At 43.9% G+C, this 20,051-nt stretch overlaps 1 protein-coding gene and 1 pseudogene across 1 annotated transcript; both read left to right on the forward strand.

The window, feature by feature from the left end:
- Positions 1 to 14,048: 14,048 nt before the first annotated feature.
- Positions 14,049 to 18,102, forward strand: LOC147454348 (cytochrome P450 71AU50-like). Its single transcript, XM_086516341.1, has 2 exons — positions 14,049 to 15,136; positions 17,355 to 18,102. Exons 1-2 carry the CDS (start codon positions 14,183 to 14,185, stop codon positions 17,967 to 17,969), a joined length of 1,569 nt encoding a protein of 522 aa, XP_086372467.1. The 5' UTR covers positions 14,049 to 14,182; the 3' UTR covers positions 17,970 to 18,102.
- On the forward strand, positions 15,858 to 17,338 carry LOC147454349 (cytochrome P450 76C1-like; annotated as a pseudogene).
- Positions 18,103 to 20,051: the final 1,949 nt, after the last annotated feature.

Genomic DNA, 20,051 nt, shown 5'->3' on the forward strand with positions numbered 1-20,051 from the left:
ATGTCGGCTGTTCATACTGTGTGTGGTTGGCACCTCTTAGGCTAGTAAAAAATAATGACTGGCTGGAATGATTTGACATACATTGGTAGATATAATTTTTTGCTACCGACTGTTTCTTGCTACTGAGTGTTGTACTGGCTCTTTCTCGAGCAGTCGCTGGTTTATAGCTACTGGTTGTTGTTGGCTATGCAAGTGGTGCGCTACTGGTTGTAAAAGTGACGTGTGTGCGCATACTGAATGATTGGGGCGCTGTTCTTAACCATTACAGGGCGTTAATTTACATTTTTTTGACATATTGCATGACGTGCAAGATTGGAAGCTATATGTTAAAAACTACTTGTGTTAACTTGGCGTGATAAATTGTTGGGCTTAAGTACAGCTTGGCGCTTGTAATTTATATAAACAAATGGTTGGGGTGGTACTCATTGCATCTAGTACCTCTGGTTGATAAACAAGTAAGGTATCTCACTCAGTCAAGGGCCGGACACTGTCGCTCTTGTAAAATGGATAATGACTTGTGGATATCATTGGCATTATAAAGGTAAGTATATGGATGGTATTTTTAGCTTTGGCATAGCTTCCAAGCTATGATTCAAAAAATTGGGATTCCGTGTGCTAGAAAAGGTCGGACATGACCTATGTTTGAATAAAGGGATACCAATGATACCATGGGATCACTAAGTCTGAAGGTAAGTATATGGTTGCTATTTTTGGACATAAGCATAGCTACCGAGCTATGGATCTTGAAATGTTTTTGACTCTTGATGAACTTCACCACTCACATTAAAAAGTAAAATATATCACTCATTTATAAAAAAAGAGACTACTAAATAACCTAGCTTGTCTAAACACTACAAGAGGTTGTGTGCTCTTGTGACGCTGTTAGTGACGGAAATACACTGGGTTTTTATAACCCCCGGCGTCGCTAAAACCGTCGCTACGAGCGTCGCTACGAGAGCGTCGCTATATGCGTCGCTATATAGCGACGCCTATAGCGACGTTTACACAGAATACTATAGCGACACTCATAGCGACGCTACAGAGCCATAAATAGCGATGCTTATAGCGACGTCCGAGAGAATTTTTTTTTGGTGGCAGGGCATTCAATGCCCTGCCACCCATCAACCATATTGTACTTGATTCACTTTTTAAAAAAAGTGCAAAGGTAGATAATAGACCCAAAATAGTCACCCACAAGACGCATTGTTTGCAAAATTGACAATTGTACACATCATAGGCAAAATGAATTGATTGGCAAATGTAATAATGACAATTGTACAACATCATAGGCATAAAGAATTGATTGGCAAAAGGAACTGCGGTGACAAATGTAATAATATACATGGTTCAAAAAGACGTATAAAATCCGTCTCATGATACATAAGCTATGAGAAACCCTAAACTAATGCTATCTAGCTACGGCTAAACTGACGTCGTCTAGTCAGACGTCTCATCGCGTCCAAGCGGCGTATCTGTCGGATTCTGCAAAAAAAGACAATAAGACAGCTTTCAGTAAGTATAAACATATAACGACATTTATAAAACAATACAAAAAATAAAAAAGAGTAAACCCTAATACTAACCATGCCGCCGCGAGAACTGAGAATGTCCATCAGGGCGTTTAAGCCCTTCCTGCCTGCGTACTCGCGCTCGTACGGTGTGGGATCACGTCCTGTCATCGACCACTGTCAAAACATACAAAGATTTCATTATGTTAGAACTAAAAAACTCATAAACCCTAAACTATCGAACATGCATAAAGAGCAATGTGAAAAGACTTACAAAATCGGCCTCAAATGATGCCCATCCACCGCTCCCCAAGTGGTGCGAGCTCCCTGCCTCTACTCGCGCTCTGGCTGCATCCTTTTGTTGCTTCCACTTGTCGGGATTCTCGCGCGCTGCTTTCTTCGCATTCTTCCAATCTTCTTTGGCCAGCCAATCTGGCCTGTTCCACCCATTCTTGATTGCTTTTTGCACTTCGGAACGCTTGTGTTTGCAATATTTGCGCATTCGAATCTTCATCAGGTCTTCATTGAAGCGCTGATCCCGTGTTGGAACGGGAAACTCATCATGAAGTATGCTGATGACTCTGTTTTTTAAATCACTTGGTACTTCACTCCATTTGTTTAGTATGTAGTGTCTAAACAGCTGAGAGCAAAGACCACGCATGCGCGAGATCACCTTCTTGCCGTCATCATCCATGATGATGCCGTCGCTGATGTCGACGGAGTAAGGCAAGCCCTCTGGCCGGTGACGCATGAACCTGGGTGTCTCGGCAGGGGTCTCTAGCGGCATGTCGATGGGGGTACGGACGTCAAGTGTCTCCACCGAAGTTTGGGCCCCGAAGCGAGGAGTGTCGAGTGGGGTGGCTCCTGGCGGAGTAGGTAGAGGTGTCTAGCTTCTAGGAACAGACAGCCGTGCAAAACCTGGCGTAGATGGCGATTTTCCTCCTTGAAAAAGACCATTTGTATGAAGTGGGTTTACAAGTTGAAATGCAAGCCGGGGGCGGGCAAAGAAGGGGAGGGTAAAGAGCCTCGTCGAACACGAGGCGGTGTGGAGGCATCGGTGGCGGAATCCCCACAACAACCGCCACCGCCACCACTAGAGCGCCGGTGTCTACACGAGTGTGAAGCTCGTCTCGTCGACGCCGAAGCTTCGGAGCGCGCCGAATGCTCCGAAAGAGAGGGAGATGCGGATGGAGTAGGAACACGTGATGATGCGCCAGAGCGATGACGCTCCACGTACCACTGTCTCTGCTGCGGTGACAAAGAAGAAAGAAACTCCTCATCATCCATACCTGCATTAAACACACGAATATTTAAACTTAATATTGAATGAATAGAGTAGACAATGACGCAAAGACCATTAAATACAATGACGTAATGACACATATAAATACAATGACGCAATGAATCGAGTGATAGAAGAGGCAAGTCGAAAACTCAGAATTTTCAATCAAAAGATGTGAGCGCGAGTAGAAAAGAGCCAGAGCTTTTACAACACGGAGCAAAATTGTTCAAATATAATATTTGTGGCTTTAAGAGATCTCTCTCTCATCCTCGCATAACTCAGCATAACTTCCTATATCTATATAGAGCTCTCCGTTTAAACACATATCCTCTGTTTCATTTTGTAGCTCCTCTGCATGCACCCCATATAGAGTAGTAGCATCTTGATGCTCGTCTGGCACCACCGCAGCGGCTTCTGATTGAGCATCTTCTCTGATCTCCTCCATTGATGTCATTGTGATTGGCACATGGTAGCCTTCATACGTCCTTGCACTACGAGGGGCTACCTCTATGACGTACCACCAGTTTGATGTAGACTTTGTAGGATGAAATATTACCTGCCAGAGCCACATAACTTACATGAGAGCTTTCAAGCACATAACTTGTAAAAGGGGGATGTTAACTATTTACATACTTACTTGTTCACAATGCTCGGGTAGTACGAAAGTGTCTCTTAGGTCAGTCCATTTCTTAGTAGAATCCACCTCAAGAAAACCAGACTCTCCTCTACGCACAGTAGCGTTGCGACCCTCCATGATTATCTTGAACCATTGCACGTCGAACAAGTCGACAAAAAATTCTCTGTAATCGATCCTCAAAATCTCTTGCAGCGTGCCGAAGTAAGTGAGTTCCGCCACCACAGGATCTGCATCAGAGGAACGTCGTCGACTAGACTGTTCAAATTTTGCCATGATTCCACAATCTTGAGTAAAACGCTTTTTGTCGATTCGTTCCACCCTAAAATGTCGACCTTTACACCATGCTGCTGTGTATGACTTATACTACAACGAACAAAGGTTATGAGTGGCCGTTTAAACGTTTATAAATAAAGTCACTTGCTAGTCGTACATTGCAAACTTACCTTGGTCGCGCAACCCCGAGAGTACTCCCACTCTTCTTCAGTCACTTCGTCACCGCATTGTTGTGCACTTTTCAATTGGTTGTGCAACCATCTTAAGCTCATGAAGGTTGGTAGGCTCTCCAGAACAGCTGGATAGTGCATCGGTGGTCGTCTTCCCCGTCTCCACTCGATTCGTGCCCTTTGTCGCTCTTGCTTTGCATCCTCATCTTGTGAAATCCACTTTTGCATCACTGGATTGTGAAGCATGCAAAATCGGTTGATTTTAGCCTCTAGATCTTCCGTCATCTTCTTCTCAACACCGAGATTGCACATGACAATCCCAGATATGCGGTCATCATCTATGGTTCGCCATAGCGTGTCCCGGGATTTATCAAATCCGTCTAGCCACTCTCCAATGTACACTAGGGACTCTGATACCAACCAACCTTCTGCCATGCTACCCTCCGGACGTGCCTTTTGACGCACATATCCCTTAAGCGTTTTCATGAAACGCTCTAAGAAGAACATCCATCTGGAATGAACTGTGCCAGCTATTTCCACCTCATCAACTATGTGAACAAGAAGATGCACCTGAATGGTTAGCATTGTAGTAGGAAAATGTTTCTCAAACATGCACACAAGCTCCGCAGCATTTAGTTTGGCGAATGGTATGGAGTCTACGTTGATCTCCTTTTGTGAGATCCATTGCACCAGCTTTGCAAGTTTGTAGATTGTGTTACGGATGTCGAGAGACAAACATCCCTCAATGGCAACCGGTAAAATAAACTGTAAAGTATGTGCAGCAATGATATTAAAGTCCATATTTTATGCAATGATATTAAAGTCCACTATGAACGTACCTGACACATTTTATGCCAATCGTGTGACTTCAAACCGGTAAGCTTTCCTTCTTTAGTAAAACACGTTCGGAGCGAGTGCATTACGCCAGTGGGGGTCCGCAAAGATCGAATGGCCTCTTTTACTTTGCGTTCTTGGGCTCCTGTGAAAATCCATGGTGCTTTAGGGAGTTTTATCGATCCATCAGACGCTGTTTGCGGCCAATATTGCTCCATACGATCCACATTTCTAAGGTCAACTCTGGCTCCCAAAGTATCTTTCTTGCCGGTCAAATGGTCCCATAGTAGATTACCCACATTCTTGAATATGTGCATTGGATCGAGCAAGTGATTGATCATGAGTCGGGGCCAGTATGGTAACTCGTACCATAGAGATAGTCTCTTCATCCCTGGAGGCAATCCGTCATCGCACATCTCCTTCTGCTCTAACCATGCTTGTGCAAACATCCTTGGTGGCTCTCTTCCCAAAAAGCCGTCGCGTAACACATGATTCTCTGGAAGATACGCTTGATGACCTTCGTAGATTTGCTTCTTCAGTGAGGGTGCCCTACGTGCATTCAGTCTAGGTCCACATGTGACACATGCTCTATATCCGCTTGTTTGAAGCCCTGCATGTATACACATGATAATAGATCAACTATGGGAAAAAACAATATTTACAGTGTCTGAGTGAGGAGTGTCAATAGATCACCTGAGCATTCTGTTAGCCCGGGATAGTCATGCATGGTCCACATTAGAATGCCTCTGATCAAAGCATTCCGTCGTCCTGTGTGTCGGCTCATATCCACCAACTCTATGCCAATCCACAATTGTTGTAGCTCTTCCAATAGTGGACGAAGATACACATCCATATTCCCCACTTTATATCGCCCTGGCACAATCAAGCTTAGCCATAGGTGCCCCTTCTTCGTAGTCAACCACGGGGGAATGTTGTAGTTGACGATGACAACGGGCCATACACTGTAAGATGTTGATCTTTGACCAAATGGATTTACGCCATCCATAGCCAGGCCTAAGCGCAAATTTCGAGCTTCCCTGGCAAAATCCGACCATGTTCCATCTATATGTTTCCAGGCTGCGCAATCTGCAGGAATTCGTAGCACACCATCCGAAGATTTATTCTCCTCATGCCATGATGCTAGGGCGGCCATGGACTTACATTCGAAGAAATGCTTGATAGGAGGAAGCAAAGGAAAATGTCGCAAAACCTTTTGTGGAATTTTTGTCCCGTGGAGATCTACTCGATATCTTTCGGAATCACATTTCGGACACTTCTCCATGTCTGTGTATTCCCCTCTGAAAAGAATGCAGTCATTAGGACAAGCGTGGATAGAATTGTAATCCATCCCCAAGTTTTGTAAAATCTTTCTTGCTTCATCTCGGGAATCTAGCATCACATTGTCAGCTGGTAGTATGTGCTCTTTCAGCAATCTACACAACATAAAAATATGATACAGTCGTGTAAAAATCTATCAGATCATTATACATTTAGAGTTCTATTAAAGTAAACTAATTGTAATAGATCACCTGAAAAGCGCTGTGACGCTAGTGTCACTCCATCCAAACTTTGCCTGCATGTTGAGAAGAACCAGGAGTGCTTTCAATCTAGACATACGTGCTCCATTATACAATGGCGTATCGGCTTCACTTTTCATATCATCATAGATAAGCCTTTCTGAATCCATGATCGTCTCGATCATTTCATCAATCTCGGGCTCAAATATTGCCTCGTTGGGAATGTGCTCTGCATGATCATCCCCCGAGCTGTCAGAGGCTACATCTTGTGGCCTCACATATGCTGCTTGACCAAAGCGCCTACTCCAGACGTGCCTTTTGACGCACATATCCCTTAAGCGTTTTCATGAAACGCTCTAAGAAGAACATCCATCTGGAATGAACTGTGCCAGCTATTTCCACCTCATCAACTATGTGAACAAGAAGATGCACCTGAATGGTTAGCATTGTAGTAGGAAAATGTTTCTCAAACATGCACACAAGCTCCGCAGCATTTAGTTTGGCGAATGGTATGGAGTCTACGTTGATCTCCTTTTGTGAGATCCATTGCACCAGCTTTGCAAGTTTGTAGATTGTGTTACGGATGTCGAGAGACAAACATCCCTCAATGGCAACCGGTAAAATAAACTGTAAAGTATGTGCAGCAATGATATTAAAGTCCATATTTTATGCAATGATATTAAAGTCCACTATGAACGTACCTGACACATTTTATGCCAATCGTGTGACTTCAAACCGGTAAGCTTTCCTTCTTTAGTAAAACACGTTCGGAGCGAGTGCATTACGCCAGTGGGGGTCCGCAAAGATCGAATGGCCTCTTTTACTTTGCGTTCTTGGGCTCCTGTGAAAATCCATGGTGCTTTAGGGAGTTTTATCGATCCATCAGACGCTGTTTGCGGCCAATATTGCTCCATACGATCCACATTTCTAAGGTCAACTCTGGCTCCCAAAGTATCTTTCTTGCCGGTCAAATGGTCCCATAGTAGATTACCCACATTCTTGAATATGTGCATTGGATCGAGCAAGTGATTGATCATGAGTCGGGGCCAGTATGGTAACTCGTACCATAGAGATAGTCTCTTCATCCCTGGAGGCAATCCGTCATCGCACATCTCCTTCTACTCTAACCATGCTTGTGCAAACATCCTTGGTGGCTCTCTTCCCAAAAAGCCGTCGCGTAACACATGATTCTCTGGAAGATACGCTTGATGACCTTCGTAGATTTGCTTCTTCAGTGAGGGTGCCCTACGTGCATTCAGTCTAGGTCCACATGTGACACATGCTCTATATCCGCTTGTTTGAAGCCCTGCATGTATACACATGATAATAGATCAACTATGGGAAAAAACAATATTTACAGTGTCTGAGTGAGGAGTGTCAATAGATCACCTGAGCATTCTGTTAGCCCGGGATAGTCATGCATGGTCCACATTAGAATGCCTCTGATCAAAGCATTCCGTCGTCCTGTGTGTCGGCTCATATCCACCAACTCTATGCCAATCCACAATTGTTGTAGCTCTTCCAATAGTGGACGAAGATACACATCCATATTCCCCACTTTATATCGCCCTGGCACAATCAAGCTTAGCCATAGGTGCCCCTTCTTCGTAGTCAACCACGGGGGAATGTTGTAGTTGACGATGACAACGGGCCATACACTGTAAGATGTTGATCTTTGACCAAATGGATTTACGCCATCCATAGCCAGGCCTAAGCGCAAATTTCGAGCTTCCCTGGCAAAATCCGACCATGTTCCATCTATATGTTTCCAGGCTGCGCAATCTGCAGGAATTCGTAGCACACCATCCGAAGATTTATTCTCCTCATGCCATGATGCTAGGGCGGCCATGGACTTACATTCGAAGAAATGCTTGATAGGAGGAAGCAAAGGAAAATGTCGCAAAACCTTTTGTGGAATTTTTGTCCCGTGGAGATCTACTCGATATCTTTCGGAATCACATTTCGGACACTTCTCCATGTCTGTGTATTCCCCTCTGAAAAGAATGCAGTCATTAGGACAAGCGTGGATAGAATTGTAATCCATCCCCAAGTTTTGTAAAATCTTTCTTGCTTCATCTCGGGAATCTAGCATCACATTGTCAGCTGGTAGTATGTGCTCTTTCAGCAATCTACACAACATAAAAATATGATACAGTCGTGTAAAAATCTATCAGATCATTATACATTTAGAGTTCTATTAAAGTAAACTAATTGTAATAGATCACCTGAAAAGCGCTGTGACGCTAGTGTCACTCCATCCAAACTTTGCCTGCATGTTGAGAAGAACCAGGAGTGCTTTCAATCTAGACATACGTGCTCCATTATACAATGGCGTATCGGCTTCACTTTTCATATCATCATAGATAAGCCTTTCTGAATCCATGATCGTCTCGATCATTTCATCAATCTCGGGCTCAAATATTGCCTCGTTGGGAATGTGCTCTGCATGATCATCCCCCGAGCTGTCAGAGGCTACATCTTGTGGCCTCACATATGCTGCTTGACCAAAGCGCCTACTCCAGACGTGCCTTTTGACGCACATATCCCTTAAGCGTTTTCATGAAACGCTCTAAGAAGAACATCCATCTGGAATGAACTGTGCCAGCTATTTCCACCTCATCAACTATGTGAACAAGAAGATGCACTTGAATGGTTAGCATTGTAGTAGGAAAATGTTTCTCAAACATGCACACAAGCTCCGCAGCATTTAGTTTGGCGAATGGTATGGAGTCTACGTCGATCTCCTTTTGTGAGATCCATTGCACCAGCTTTGCAAGTTTGTAGATTGTGTTACGGATGTCGAGAGACAAACATCCCTCAATGGCAACCGGTAAAATAAACTGTAAAGTATGTGCAGCAATGATATTAAAGTCCACATTTTATGCAATGATATTAAAGTCCACTATGAACGTACCTGACACATTTTATGCCAATCGTGTGACTTCAAACCGGTAAGCTTTCCTTCTTTAGTAAAACACGTTCGGAGCGAGTGCATTACGCCAGTGGGGGTCCGCAAAGATCGAATGGTCTCTTTTACTTTGCGTTCTTGGGCTCCTGTGAAAATCCATGGTGCTTTAGGGAGTTTTATCGATCCATCAGACGCTGTTTGCGGCCAATATTGCTCCATACGATCCACATTTCTAAGGTCAACTCTGGCTCCCAAAGTATCTTTCTTGCCGGTCAAATGGTCCCATAGTAGATTACCCACATTCTTGAATATGTGCATTGGATCGAGCAAGTGATTGATCATGAGTCGGGGCCAGTATGGTAACTCGTACCATAGAGATAGTCTCTTCATCCCTGGAGGCAATCCGTCATCGCACATCTCCTTCTGCTCTAACCATGCTTGTGCAGACATCCTTGGTGGCTCTCTTCCCAAAAAGCCGTCGCGTAACACATGATTCTCTGGAAGATACGCTTGATGACCTTCGTAGATTTGCTTCTTCAGTGAGGGTGCCCTACGTGCATTCAGTCTAGGTCCACATGTGACACATGCTCTGTATCCGCTTGTTTGAAGCTCTGCATGTATACACATGATAATAGATCAACTATGGGAAAAAACAAGATTTACAGTGTCTGAGTGAGGAGTGTCAATAGATCACCTGAGCATTCTGTTAGCCCGGGATAGTCATGCATGGTCCACATTAGAATGCCTCTGATCAAAGCATTCCGTCGTCCTGTGTGTCGGCTGATATCCACCACCTCTATGCCAATCCACAATTGTTGTAGCTCTTCCAATAGTGGACGAAGATACACATCCATATTCCCCACTTTATATCGCCCTGGCACAATCAAGCTTAGCCATAGGTGCCTCTTCTTCGTAGTCAACCACGGGGGAATGTTGTAGTTGACGATGACAACGGGCCATACACTGTAAGATGTTGATCTTTGACCAAATGGATTTACGCCATCCATAGCCATGCCTAAGCGCAAATTTCGAGCTTCCCTGGCAAAATCCGACCATGTTCCATCTATATGTTTCCACGCTACGCAATCTGCAGGAATTCGTAGCACACCATCCGAAGATTTATTCTCCTCATGCCATGATGCTAGGGTGGCCATGGACTTACATTCGAAGAAATGCTTGATGCGAGGAAGCAGAGGGAAATGTCGCAAAACCTTTTGTGGAATTTTTGTCCCGTGGAGATCTACTCGATATCTTTCGGAATCACATTTCGGACACTTCTCCATGTCTATGTATTCCCCTCTGAAAAGAATGCAGTCATTAGGACAAGCGTGGATAGAATTGTAATCCATCCCCAAGTTTCGTAAGGTAGTATGTGCTCTTTCAGCAATCTACACAACATAAAAATATGATACAGTCGTGTAAAAATCTATCAGATCATTATACATTTAGAGTTCTATTAAAGTAAACTAATTGTAATAGATCACCTGAAAAGCGCTGTGACGCTAGTGTCACTCCATCCAAACTTTGCCTGCATGTTGAGAAGAACCAGGAGTGCTTTCAATCTAGACATACGTGCTCCATTATACAATGGCGTATCGGCTTCACTTTTCATATCATCATAGATAAGCCTTTCTGAATCCATGATCGTCTCGATCATTTCATCAATCTCGGGCTCAAACATTGCCTCGTTGGGAATGTGCTCTGCATGATCATCCCCCGAGCTGTCAGAGGCTACATCTTGTGGCCTCACATATGCTGCTTGACCAAAGCGCCTGCGAACACGTCTATTGGGTTGCAAGATTGCTGCTTGTTGGCCAGCGTCAGAGTCCGACGAGTTATAATTGGCAACAAATCGATCTATAATAGATGGATCGAACTCGCCAAATTCGCGAACGTGCTGCAAAGAAACACGTCTTGTCCGTCGCACAGCATGCTTGCATTGATTACAAGGACATAAGACCCTCGTTGAGAGATAGGTGTTTCGGTTGGACGGTCCCACATCCTCGTCGCTACTCATAATGAGGATAAAAAACTTATAACCTGGACAACAAATTTAATATTCTATTGGCATTCTTCGTCTTATCTCTCTCTCTCTCTCTCTCTCTCTCTCTCTCTCTCTCTCTCTCTCTCTTTACCTCACATTCTCTAGTCATGTCCAATCCCCGCACACCTCGGTCTAGAGGTTCACGGAGATCAGAACCACCGGGTTATAATCTCGTCTTTATTGGTCAATACCTATATTTGTGGGTACAAGAAATCTACACACCCACGTCTACATGATACTGCATGTAGTGGACAAAACCCCTTTGCCTCTTCTCTAGCTGTAGCACTTCACTTCATCTTAACATCTTTTCACAGTAGATCTTTTCACTGTTCGTCTAACTCTAAACCCTAAACCGTAAGTAATTCTTGCGTGGACTCGATCTATCGTAAATAAGCGTAAATCTAACTAAAAATAAAGCTAAATCTAATTTAACGTAAGTCTAATGACTAGAGGTTGTCTAGATGGTCATTGTGTCGGGGATGTAGTGACTCTTGCCGCCCTGAAGATCCACCTTCTTCTCTATCTTCTGAAGACATTTCACCAGTACTTTTGGATCGACGGAGCCCACCATGAGTGAAGGCAGCAATACCCTATATTCCATTGAGGGCTTTCTTCACCCGCTTCATGCAGGCATCGCAGTCTATGGAGACCTAAATCTAATCTAATATAACGTAAATCTAAATCTAGCTTAAATAAACGTAAATCTAGTTAAAAATAAACCTAAATCTAATTTAATGTAAGTCTACATATAACCTAATCTTTAACGTCTTTTAAGATAGTTTCCTACGACGTTATAACTCTCTTCTTCTTGTGTGTGTGCGCGTGTGTGGATGTGTGTGCCAATAAAAAGAGATAAATGGTATAACCTTTCTATCACCCATGCCAAGTATGATAGATTGATTATGCCATTTCCCTCTTGAATAATAGGTCTTGAGTTCAACTCCTCGTCGATTAGATCTTTAGGTCTTTTAATTTTAATTAGTTTCCTACGACGTTAAATTAGTTTCTCTCTCTTTCTCTCTCAATGTGTGTGCGTTTTTTTGGATCGTATGCATGTTTTCTCTCTCTTTTCCTCTCTCAATGTGTGCGTTTTTTGTTTATGCATGTTCTCTCTCTCTCTTTTCCTCTCTGAATGCGTGCGTTTTTTGTTTATGCATGCTCTCTCTCTCTCTTTTTCTCTCTCAATGTGTGCGTGCATTCTTTGTTTATGCATGTGTGTGTGCGTTTTTGTTTTTGTTTGTACTCTCTCTCTCTCTCTCTCTCTCTCTCTCTCTCAAAAACACTATGTGTGTGTGTATGTGTGTGTGTGAGAGAGAGAGAGAGGGAGAGAGAAAGAGGGGAAGGGAACATGAGAATGAGGAGAGGGAAAGAGCATACTTGGCTCTCCTTCCTCTCATCGTGTGTGTGTGTGTGTGTGTGTGTGGAGAAGAAAAAGAGAGAGAGAGAGAGAGAGTGAGGGAGAGAGTTACCTGCTCCTTGCTTGAGGGCGTCGAAAAACTCAGATCTGAGATCTGAGTTTTTGGGCGCGCTTTGTTATTTTTTTACCCCAGCCGGCGTCGTTATGAGCGTCGCTATAAGCGTCGTTATGAGCGTCGCAAATTTACAAAGAAATTTGCGACGCTCATAGCGACGCTTATAGCGACGCTCATAGCGACGCCGGGAATTTTTTTTTTGAGCGTCGCTGTGTGAGTGTCGCTAATATGAAGAGCCTCTTGTAGTGAAAGTCCTATAAGATGGACATGGATAACAACTGATATGGTCCATTGATACCTGTAAAACACATGCAAAGCTAACTGAATTGTTGTCTTGTTTGTTTGGATGGATGTAGGTAAGGACTCTATCTTATCTTGGAAGGTTTCTTTTCTTTGGCAAGCAACATTACTGTTATGAAATATCCATTGAAAAACGGGGAAGTTTTTTTACTACCTACCACATTGAAAGAGGATCTCTTTCTTACAATCATTGTACTTAGATAATTCTGATACTGAGTTATTTTTGTACAAATCAGTTCATTGTTCCTTGGCCAGTTGTCTTTTGAATGTAAAAGTTCAATTATGTCTTATTAAGTAAGATTTAATACAACTACACACACACACACACACACACACGAATCAGGACAGAGTACGTTCAGCTGAGTAGGGGAATAGCACTAGCCTTGATGGGTGTTTCTGGCGCAACTTTCTTGCAGGAGGATTGCGCTGCATTTTCGAGAAACGTACCTGGTTTTTATTGCCATTGTGTTGGGCGTTGGGCGCTCATTCAACTGTAGAAGTCATGGCTAGTTTGGTGGCACAGAAGGCATGCCAGAGATGGCGCAGACAATGCTAGAGCAGAAGACAAGCCTATGAATACTGGCATCTGCCGGTGCACGGAGGACTTCCACTGCTCCCTTGCTTTTCACTTAGTTTTAGTGGGAATACGATAATGCCGGCAGACACTATACTCCTAGAGTGCGACCATGGATTAGTAGCAGTCCAGTTACCCCACTCCCCCTGGGCGGGACTTGGCTCTTAATACAATCTAGGAGTGTGGAAATAAAAGGTTTTCTTTTTTGTATTACCTTGGACTTTGGTAAAGTAATCAATGAAAATTCATTGATACTCCTCAAATAGAGGAGAAAATTTTGGAAACATGATTCACGGGCCGAAGTGAAAGAAGAAACGTTTTTTTTACGAAACTCTGCTGCAGCTTGCGGGGGAATTCTACCATAGTTCTTTTCAGTTTGCCCCATGTGACCATCACCTTATCCTCCTAATAACAAATTCGTAGTAAGATTGATAAAGTTTGAGTGAAACACGAAGTTGACTATGGTGGTGTCCCGAGCAACAAATGTACCGTGCGGTGTGGGCTCCATGACAGGGTCTTCATTCAAGACCTGACGCTCTGTATTGCCTACTCTGCCTGCGCGCTAGTGCTAATGGAATTCATGAGAATGTCTGCGGCTAGCGATATTTATTTACCGAGCAGCAGCACTGCTGCAAAAACAAGTTGATTTTCTTGCAAGTCTGTATGGATCCTTTCACAGTCGAGCTGCATTATTCTCAATGGCTTCTTCTGATTGCCATCTCTGTAACCTCTCTTCTCCTCCTCCGGAAGGCAGCTCTCACTAGCTGGTGGCCAGCTGCTCCACAAACACGGCCGCCCGGACCTCCCGCCTGGCCCATCCTCGGCCACCTCCATCTTCTCGGCCACCTTCCCCACCAGTCTCTCTGCAAGCTCGCCCAAACCTATGGCCCCTTGATGGGCCTCCGCTTAGGGGGCATTCACGCTATTGTGGCATCCTCGCCCCAAATGGCCAAGGAGATCTTGCAGACCCACGATGCCGCCCTGGCCTATCGCCCTCGCACTGCTGCTGCCGTGCACGTGTGCTTCGACAGCAGCGATGTGACGTTTGCGCCGCTGGGTCCCTATTGGAAGTTTCTCCGGCAAATGTATGCGACCGAGCTATTCAGCCCCAAGAAGATGGAAGCTTTCAGGCATGTGAGGGAGGGGGAGGCACGGGGGCTGGTGCAGGCGGTCCTGCGACTCGGCAGCCATGGACGAGGGGAGGCCGTGGAGGTGCGGGGAAGCCTGTTGACGGCATCGAATAACATCAACTGCAGAATGGTGATGGGGAAGAAGCTTGAGGATGTGCGTGCAGGCATAGGGGATGAGGTGGGCAGCTTGCATAGCCTTATAGAGGATGTACTTCATTTGGTGGGTGTTTTCTACTTGGGAGACTACATTCCTTGGCTTGCTTGGCTGGACCCCCATGGCTATTTGAAGCGCATGAAGGCCACCGCTAAGCGGACCCGAGCCTTGTTCCAGGCCATAATAGACGAGAGACGTGATATTAAAAGTGTCGATGATGAGGAGAGTAAGGAGTCTAATGGCTTGCTGGATGTTCTACTGGCTGCCTCGCGCACCAATGCAAATAATAAGGACGTTCCCATGACTGATCAACACATCATGGCCGCAATCCTGGTACATTCTAGACTTCTCTGGTTAAGGTTTTGATTCTCTGGTTGATGCATCAAGTACAAATGATTGTGCTTTTTTAAGTTGAATGTTTTGCAATCAGTGCATTGGTATCATTGCATAAATTTGAAATTTGCATAAAATTACATCTTCTTCTTCATCTCTCTCTCTCTCTCTCTCTCTCTCTCTCTCTCTCTCTCTCACACACACACACACACACACACACACACCAATGAAACATATACTGTATTTGTGGGAGATTAGGGATTAGAGAAAACTAATATATAATTCAAAAGGGCAAATGAATTGAATGTTTAGGTCACAGCCAGTATTGCATCACACCCTCCTCAACGCGAGGGTTATCCCACTATCGTAAACCAGTATGGCCAAGGGTTCTTGATGTCAGGCTTCATGCCCTTTGAAAGAAATACTTAATGCGTCTGTGTTGCACTCGTGTAGGTGCATCCCTCTCATCAGGCTCTTTCCTCATCCTTCATCCCTGCATGCATCGCATTAGGTGTGCTCTCATCAGACGAAGCGTTACCTCACCTTCTTCAACGGATCTGGTGCTTGAAATGAGAGAATTTTTGTAAATTTTGCGTAGTTTTTAATGAGACTTGAAAAAAATGAATTGATCATTCTCAAATGCCTCTCTTTCCATTTTATTGTTTAGAATGCCAATTGATGTGAAGATACATACATGTTGTTTACCGGTCAGCAGCAATGCAGTACAACAAATAATGCAAGCCACAACAAATTGATTATCTCGCATGAGTCTATATATATGTATGAAGCCTCTCACAATCGAAGTTATAGTTTGCACCTTATCATAACTGAGCTATTCTCAATGGATTCTTCTCATTGCCATCTATGTAGTCTCTCTTGTCCTGCTGTGAAAGGCTCTCAGTAGTTGGAGGATAGCTGCAGTACAATGGCCGCCCGAATCTCCCGCCCAGACCATCATCGGCCACCTACAATATCTGCTCGGCCAACTTGCCAGCCATTGGCCAATCTCTCTGCGAGCTCGCCCAAATCACCAACTATGGCCTCGTGATGGGCCTTTATTTAGAGGGCGTTCGCGCCATTGTGGCATCCCTCAAATGGCCACGGAGATCTTATAGCCCCACGATGCCTCCTTGGCCCGGCCTATCGCCCTCACATTGTTGCAGGCATGCACGTGTGCTTCGATAGCAGTGATGTGGCGTTTGCATGGCTTAGTCCCTAGTAGAGGTTTCTCCTGCAAGTGTATGCAACTGAGCTCTTCAACCCCAAGAAGATGGAATCTTTCAGAGGGGGAGCTCACAAGAAGTTTTGGACAAATTCTAACAATATTTCCCACATTGTGACTTACCTCAACATCATGAGCTTCTGTGAGGGAGGCGCCGCATACCTAGCTAGGTATGCGGTGCCTCTCGAGGAGAAGCTCATGATGTTATGCATTGTATGAAAAACAATGAGAAAGACTCCGATTTCCTACATGAGAAAATTTCTAAATCTCCTTGTGGAGGTTCGGAGGCTTGTGCAAGAAGCTCTGCAGCGGGAAGCTCGAGGGCTCAGTGGAGGTGCGGGGAGCCTAGTGGTGAATAACATAAATTGCAGGAATATGGTGATGGGGAAGAAGTTTGAGGATGTGTATGTACGTCAAGGAATGAGGTGGGCAACTTGCATAGCCTCATAAAGGATGTGATGCATCTCTTGGGGGTTTTCTACTTGGTTGACTACATTTCTTGGCTTGCTTGGTTGGACCCCCATGGCTCGGGTGACTAGTTGTACAGATCCAGCCTCCGGGTGACTTGTACTTAGTTGAACATATTTTGCCATTAAGGGATATTATTTATTTGTTGCATTAGTGACTAGCTATTGTCATAAATTTTAAAAGGGATTCATGTCCATTTAAAACAATCCGCTACATGTATATGATTTTGCAAACAAAGCGTCTCCAAAGTTGCAAATGCTCTCTTTTAATATGTGATTTTGAAACTTGGATTTGTGTTGTGGTTGTTTTGAAAAGAATGAGTACATTGGTATGGACAATGAAGTTCTTTAAATATATAGATGTCAACTGTGTCGATGAATAACAATGTGTCTAAAATGTTATCAGTTATTCATGCTTGATTTACTAGCTACCATTGGCTTGTGTTTGTTTGTTTGAGCCCTTGTAAGCGGTGAATGCTAATTTGAAATTTCTTTCCTTCTAATTTTGATATCGTTTTATTTTCCTCAGGATGTATTTATTGGAGGCTCTGACACATCTGCTACAGTAGTAGAATGGAGTTTGGCTGAACTCATAAACCATCCAAAGGTAATGAAGAAACTCCATGAGGAGTTGGACAATGTGGTTGGAAAGGGAAGGCTTGTTGAAGAGAGTGACATTCCAAATCTAACTTATCTTGAATATGTGATCAAAGAGAGTATGCGTTTGCATCCGATTGCACCGTTTCTCATTCCACGAGAGGCTAAGCAAGAATGTATCATTGGAGGTTTCAAAATTAGTCCTGGTACTTGCGTATATGTCAATACTTGGGCCATAGGTAGGGATTCTTCTGCATGGGAAGAACCTCTTGAATTTCTCCCAGAGAGGTTTGCAAAGAAGAATATTGACTTAAGGGGCCAACAATTTGATATCTTGCCTTTTGGAATGGGACGTAGAAGATGCCCTGGATGGGCTTTGGGCATCTCCAATGTTCATCTCATGCTTGCAACATTGGTTCAAGCATTCACATGGTATTGTGCAAGTGAAGGCGTCCTTGATATGTCCGAGAAGTTTGAACTAACTGTTGACATGGAAAAACGCTTACAAGCTATTGCTACACCTAGATTGCCTCTACATCTTTATTGAATGATTGGGCACATGCAATAAAATATATTTTTTGAGACACACCTTAGTATGCATTCCCATTCATGTAGAGATTCCTATAAACTTTTAGCTACGAGAGATGTTTTTTCTTAACACGTTATGTCTATTGGAGGTCTTTTCTTTATTATGATTATATGTATAAGTATTGATTTGATTTGGAATAATCTCTAAACCTTGTGTTTGTATTTTAATATTGATTATGTTTTAATCAGAATATATTGTTAGTAAGGCACTCCCCACGCGAAAGGCAGTGTAAGGCAACCACTTTAGTTGATACACATTTTCACTCTTGAGTATCATGATATATCCAAATTTACACATACACCCATCGTAAGTTAACATATATCATAAACACACATCAATCAAACATAGGTGCACGCGCACGCACACACACACACACACACACACACACGCACAACAACACACAAAAACACATGGACTAAAAGTGCAAAATGTACACTTCGGACTGTTTTGCAAGCACTAAAACAAAAGGCGGTTGATGTGGCAAAAGTAACGACACTTAAACGGAAATGAAAACCATGGATCATCGTGGTATGTTTTTCGTTGTCATGAGTTTTTTGGAGCAAGGGATTGCGCATATGTACATACACATGCATGGTGCATCGAATAAACGTTTGTCCCTTTTCCATAGGCAGGTGGTTACGTGGGGCCCACATGTGTACAGGTAGGACAGGGTGTACATAGTGCAACGATTTTCACTATTATCAGTACCAGTGTGTGTTTTCTACTATAAGGAGGAGTTGGAAGCGCGTAAAAATTCTCGAGAAAGCTATCCGCGGGCCGACGACATGAGGTAAGCAGGTGCGTCAGATAGCATCGAATGGCCTCAGGAGGTCGAACGTGGTCAATACTTGCACGCGGAGAAGTATGGACACGACGTAGGTGTTTTCTTGTGATACTTATGCAGAAAGGTCATCATGAGGACCACTTTTTGGGGCCACTTCACGTGGTTGCGGGATGCATTATTTGGAAAAACTAAGTGTCAGGTGTGCGGATGATGCAAAAAGGTGACACAACTATGTACCGCGAGGTCAGTTTATGGCCTGTTCGGGGTCCGTTTGAGGTCATCTAAAAGGCCACGGGTGCCCAACTAATAAAGCTAAGTGTGGGAACTGAAAAAACCGAGAGAAGACCAGAAAAAACGTGGAGAAGAGAGGAGGAACAGTCGCAAAGGTGTTTTTTACTGTTTTTGGAGCATTTTTTTGCCCTAAACTCCTCATCCGAGGTCGGATTTGAGCACTGTGACATTGTAAGGTGGGGTTTTTTGGCGTTCCGGATGCAATGGCGCTGTCCATTTTGCCAAATTCCTCACATACTTTTTGCTGTTTTTTCTGTGTAATCTTCTCCGGTGAGTGAAGCCTCTGCTTATCTTTGTGGTTGTATCTGGTATATTTCCTCAATACTGTGTAAACTATTTGCCCCATTGGTGTTGGGCTGAGCTTCATTGAGTCTAAACAACAGCAATTTGCCTCCTTTGAGCTGAATTGAGAGAGTGTGTGTGAGTGTGTATATGTGAGTGTTGAGTGGGCAAGTGGGAAATCTCTCTCTTCTCACTCCGTCTGTGTGTTTCCTGTCTCGGCCAAGCTGGTTGTGTAAGCCGAGTGGTGCCCCATAATGTGTGTGTGTATCATCCGAAAAGTGTGTGTCGGGTCATTATAGAGGCGTTGTGTGTGTTTCCATCCCGCTCACATTCTTTTGGTGTCCCCACTGAGGATCTTCTTCGAGTACCTTCTGCTTCGAGCTTCAAGCTTCGAGATTCGAGTTACAGGTTACAGGTTACAGGTTACAGGGACAGGTACAGGTGATTCACACAGGTATAGGTAGCTGAAGTACAGTGATATACTAGCAGTGATGTCACTTGCAGTTGTTGTGGGTATGCATCACTTGGCGCCTATTTGAGTGCATTGTTTGCTGGATTGTACGTTACTTGTGGAAACTGCCATTGTACGAATTTGTGGAGCCATACTTGGTTGTATTTGGCAGTCCCAGCCATTTCTGAGACTTGGTCTGGAAGATAGTCATTTCTGAGACTTGACTATACGC

This window comes from Adiantum capillus-veneris, chromosome 7 (assembly GCF_014529385.1).
Source record: "Adiantum capillus-veneris isolate H3 chromosome 7, ASM1452938v2, whole genome shotgun sequence".
Taxonomy (NCBI): Eukaryota; Viridiplantae; Streptophyta; class Polypodiopsida; order Polypodiales; family Pteridaceae; genus Adiantum; species Adiantum capillus-veneris.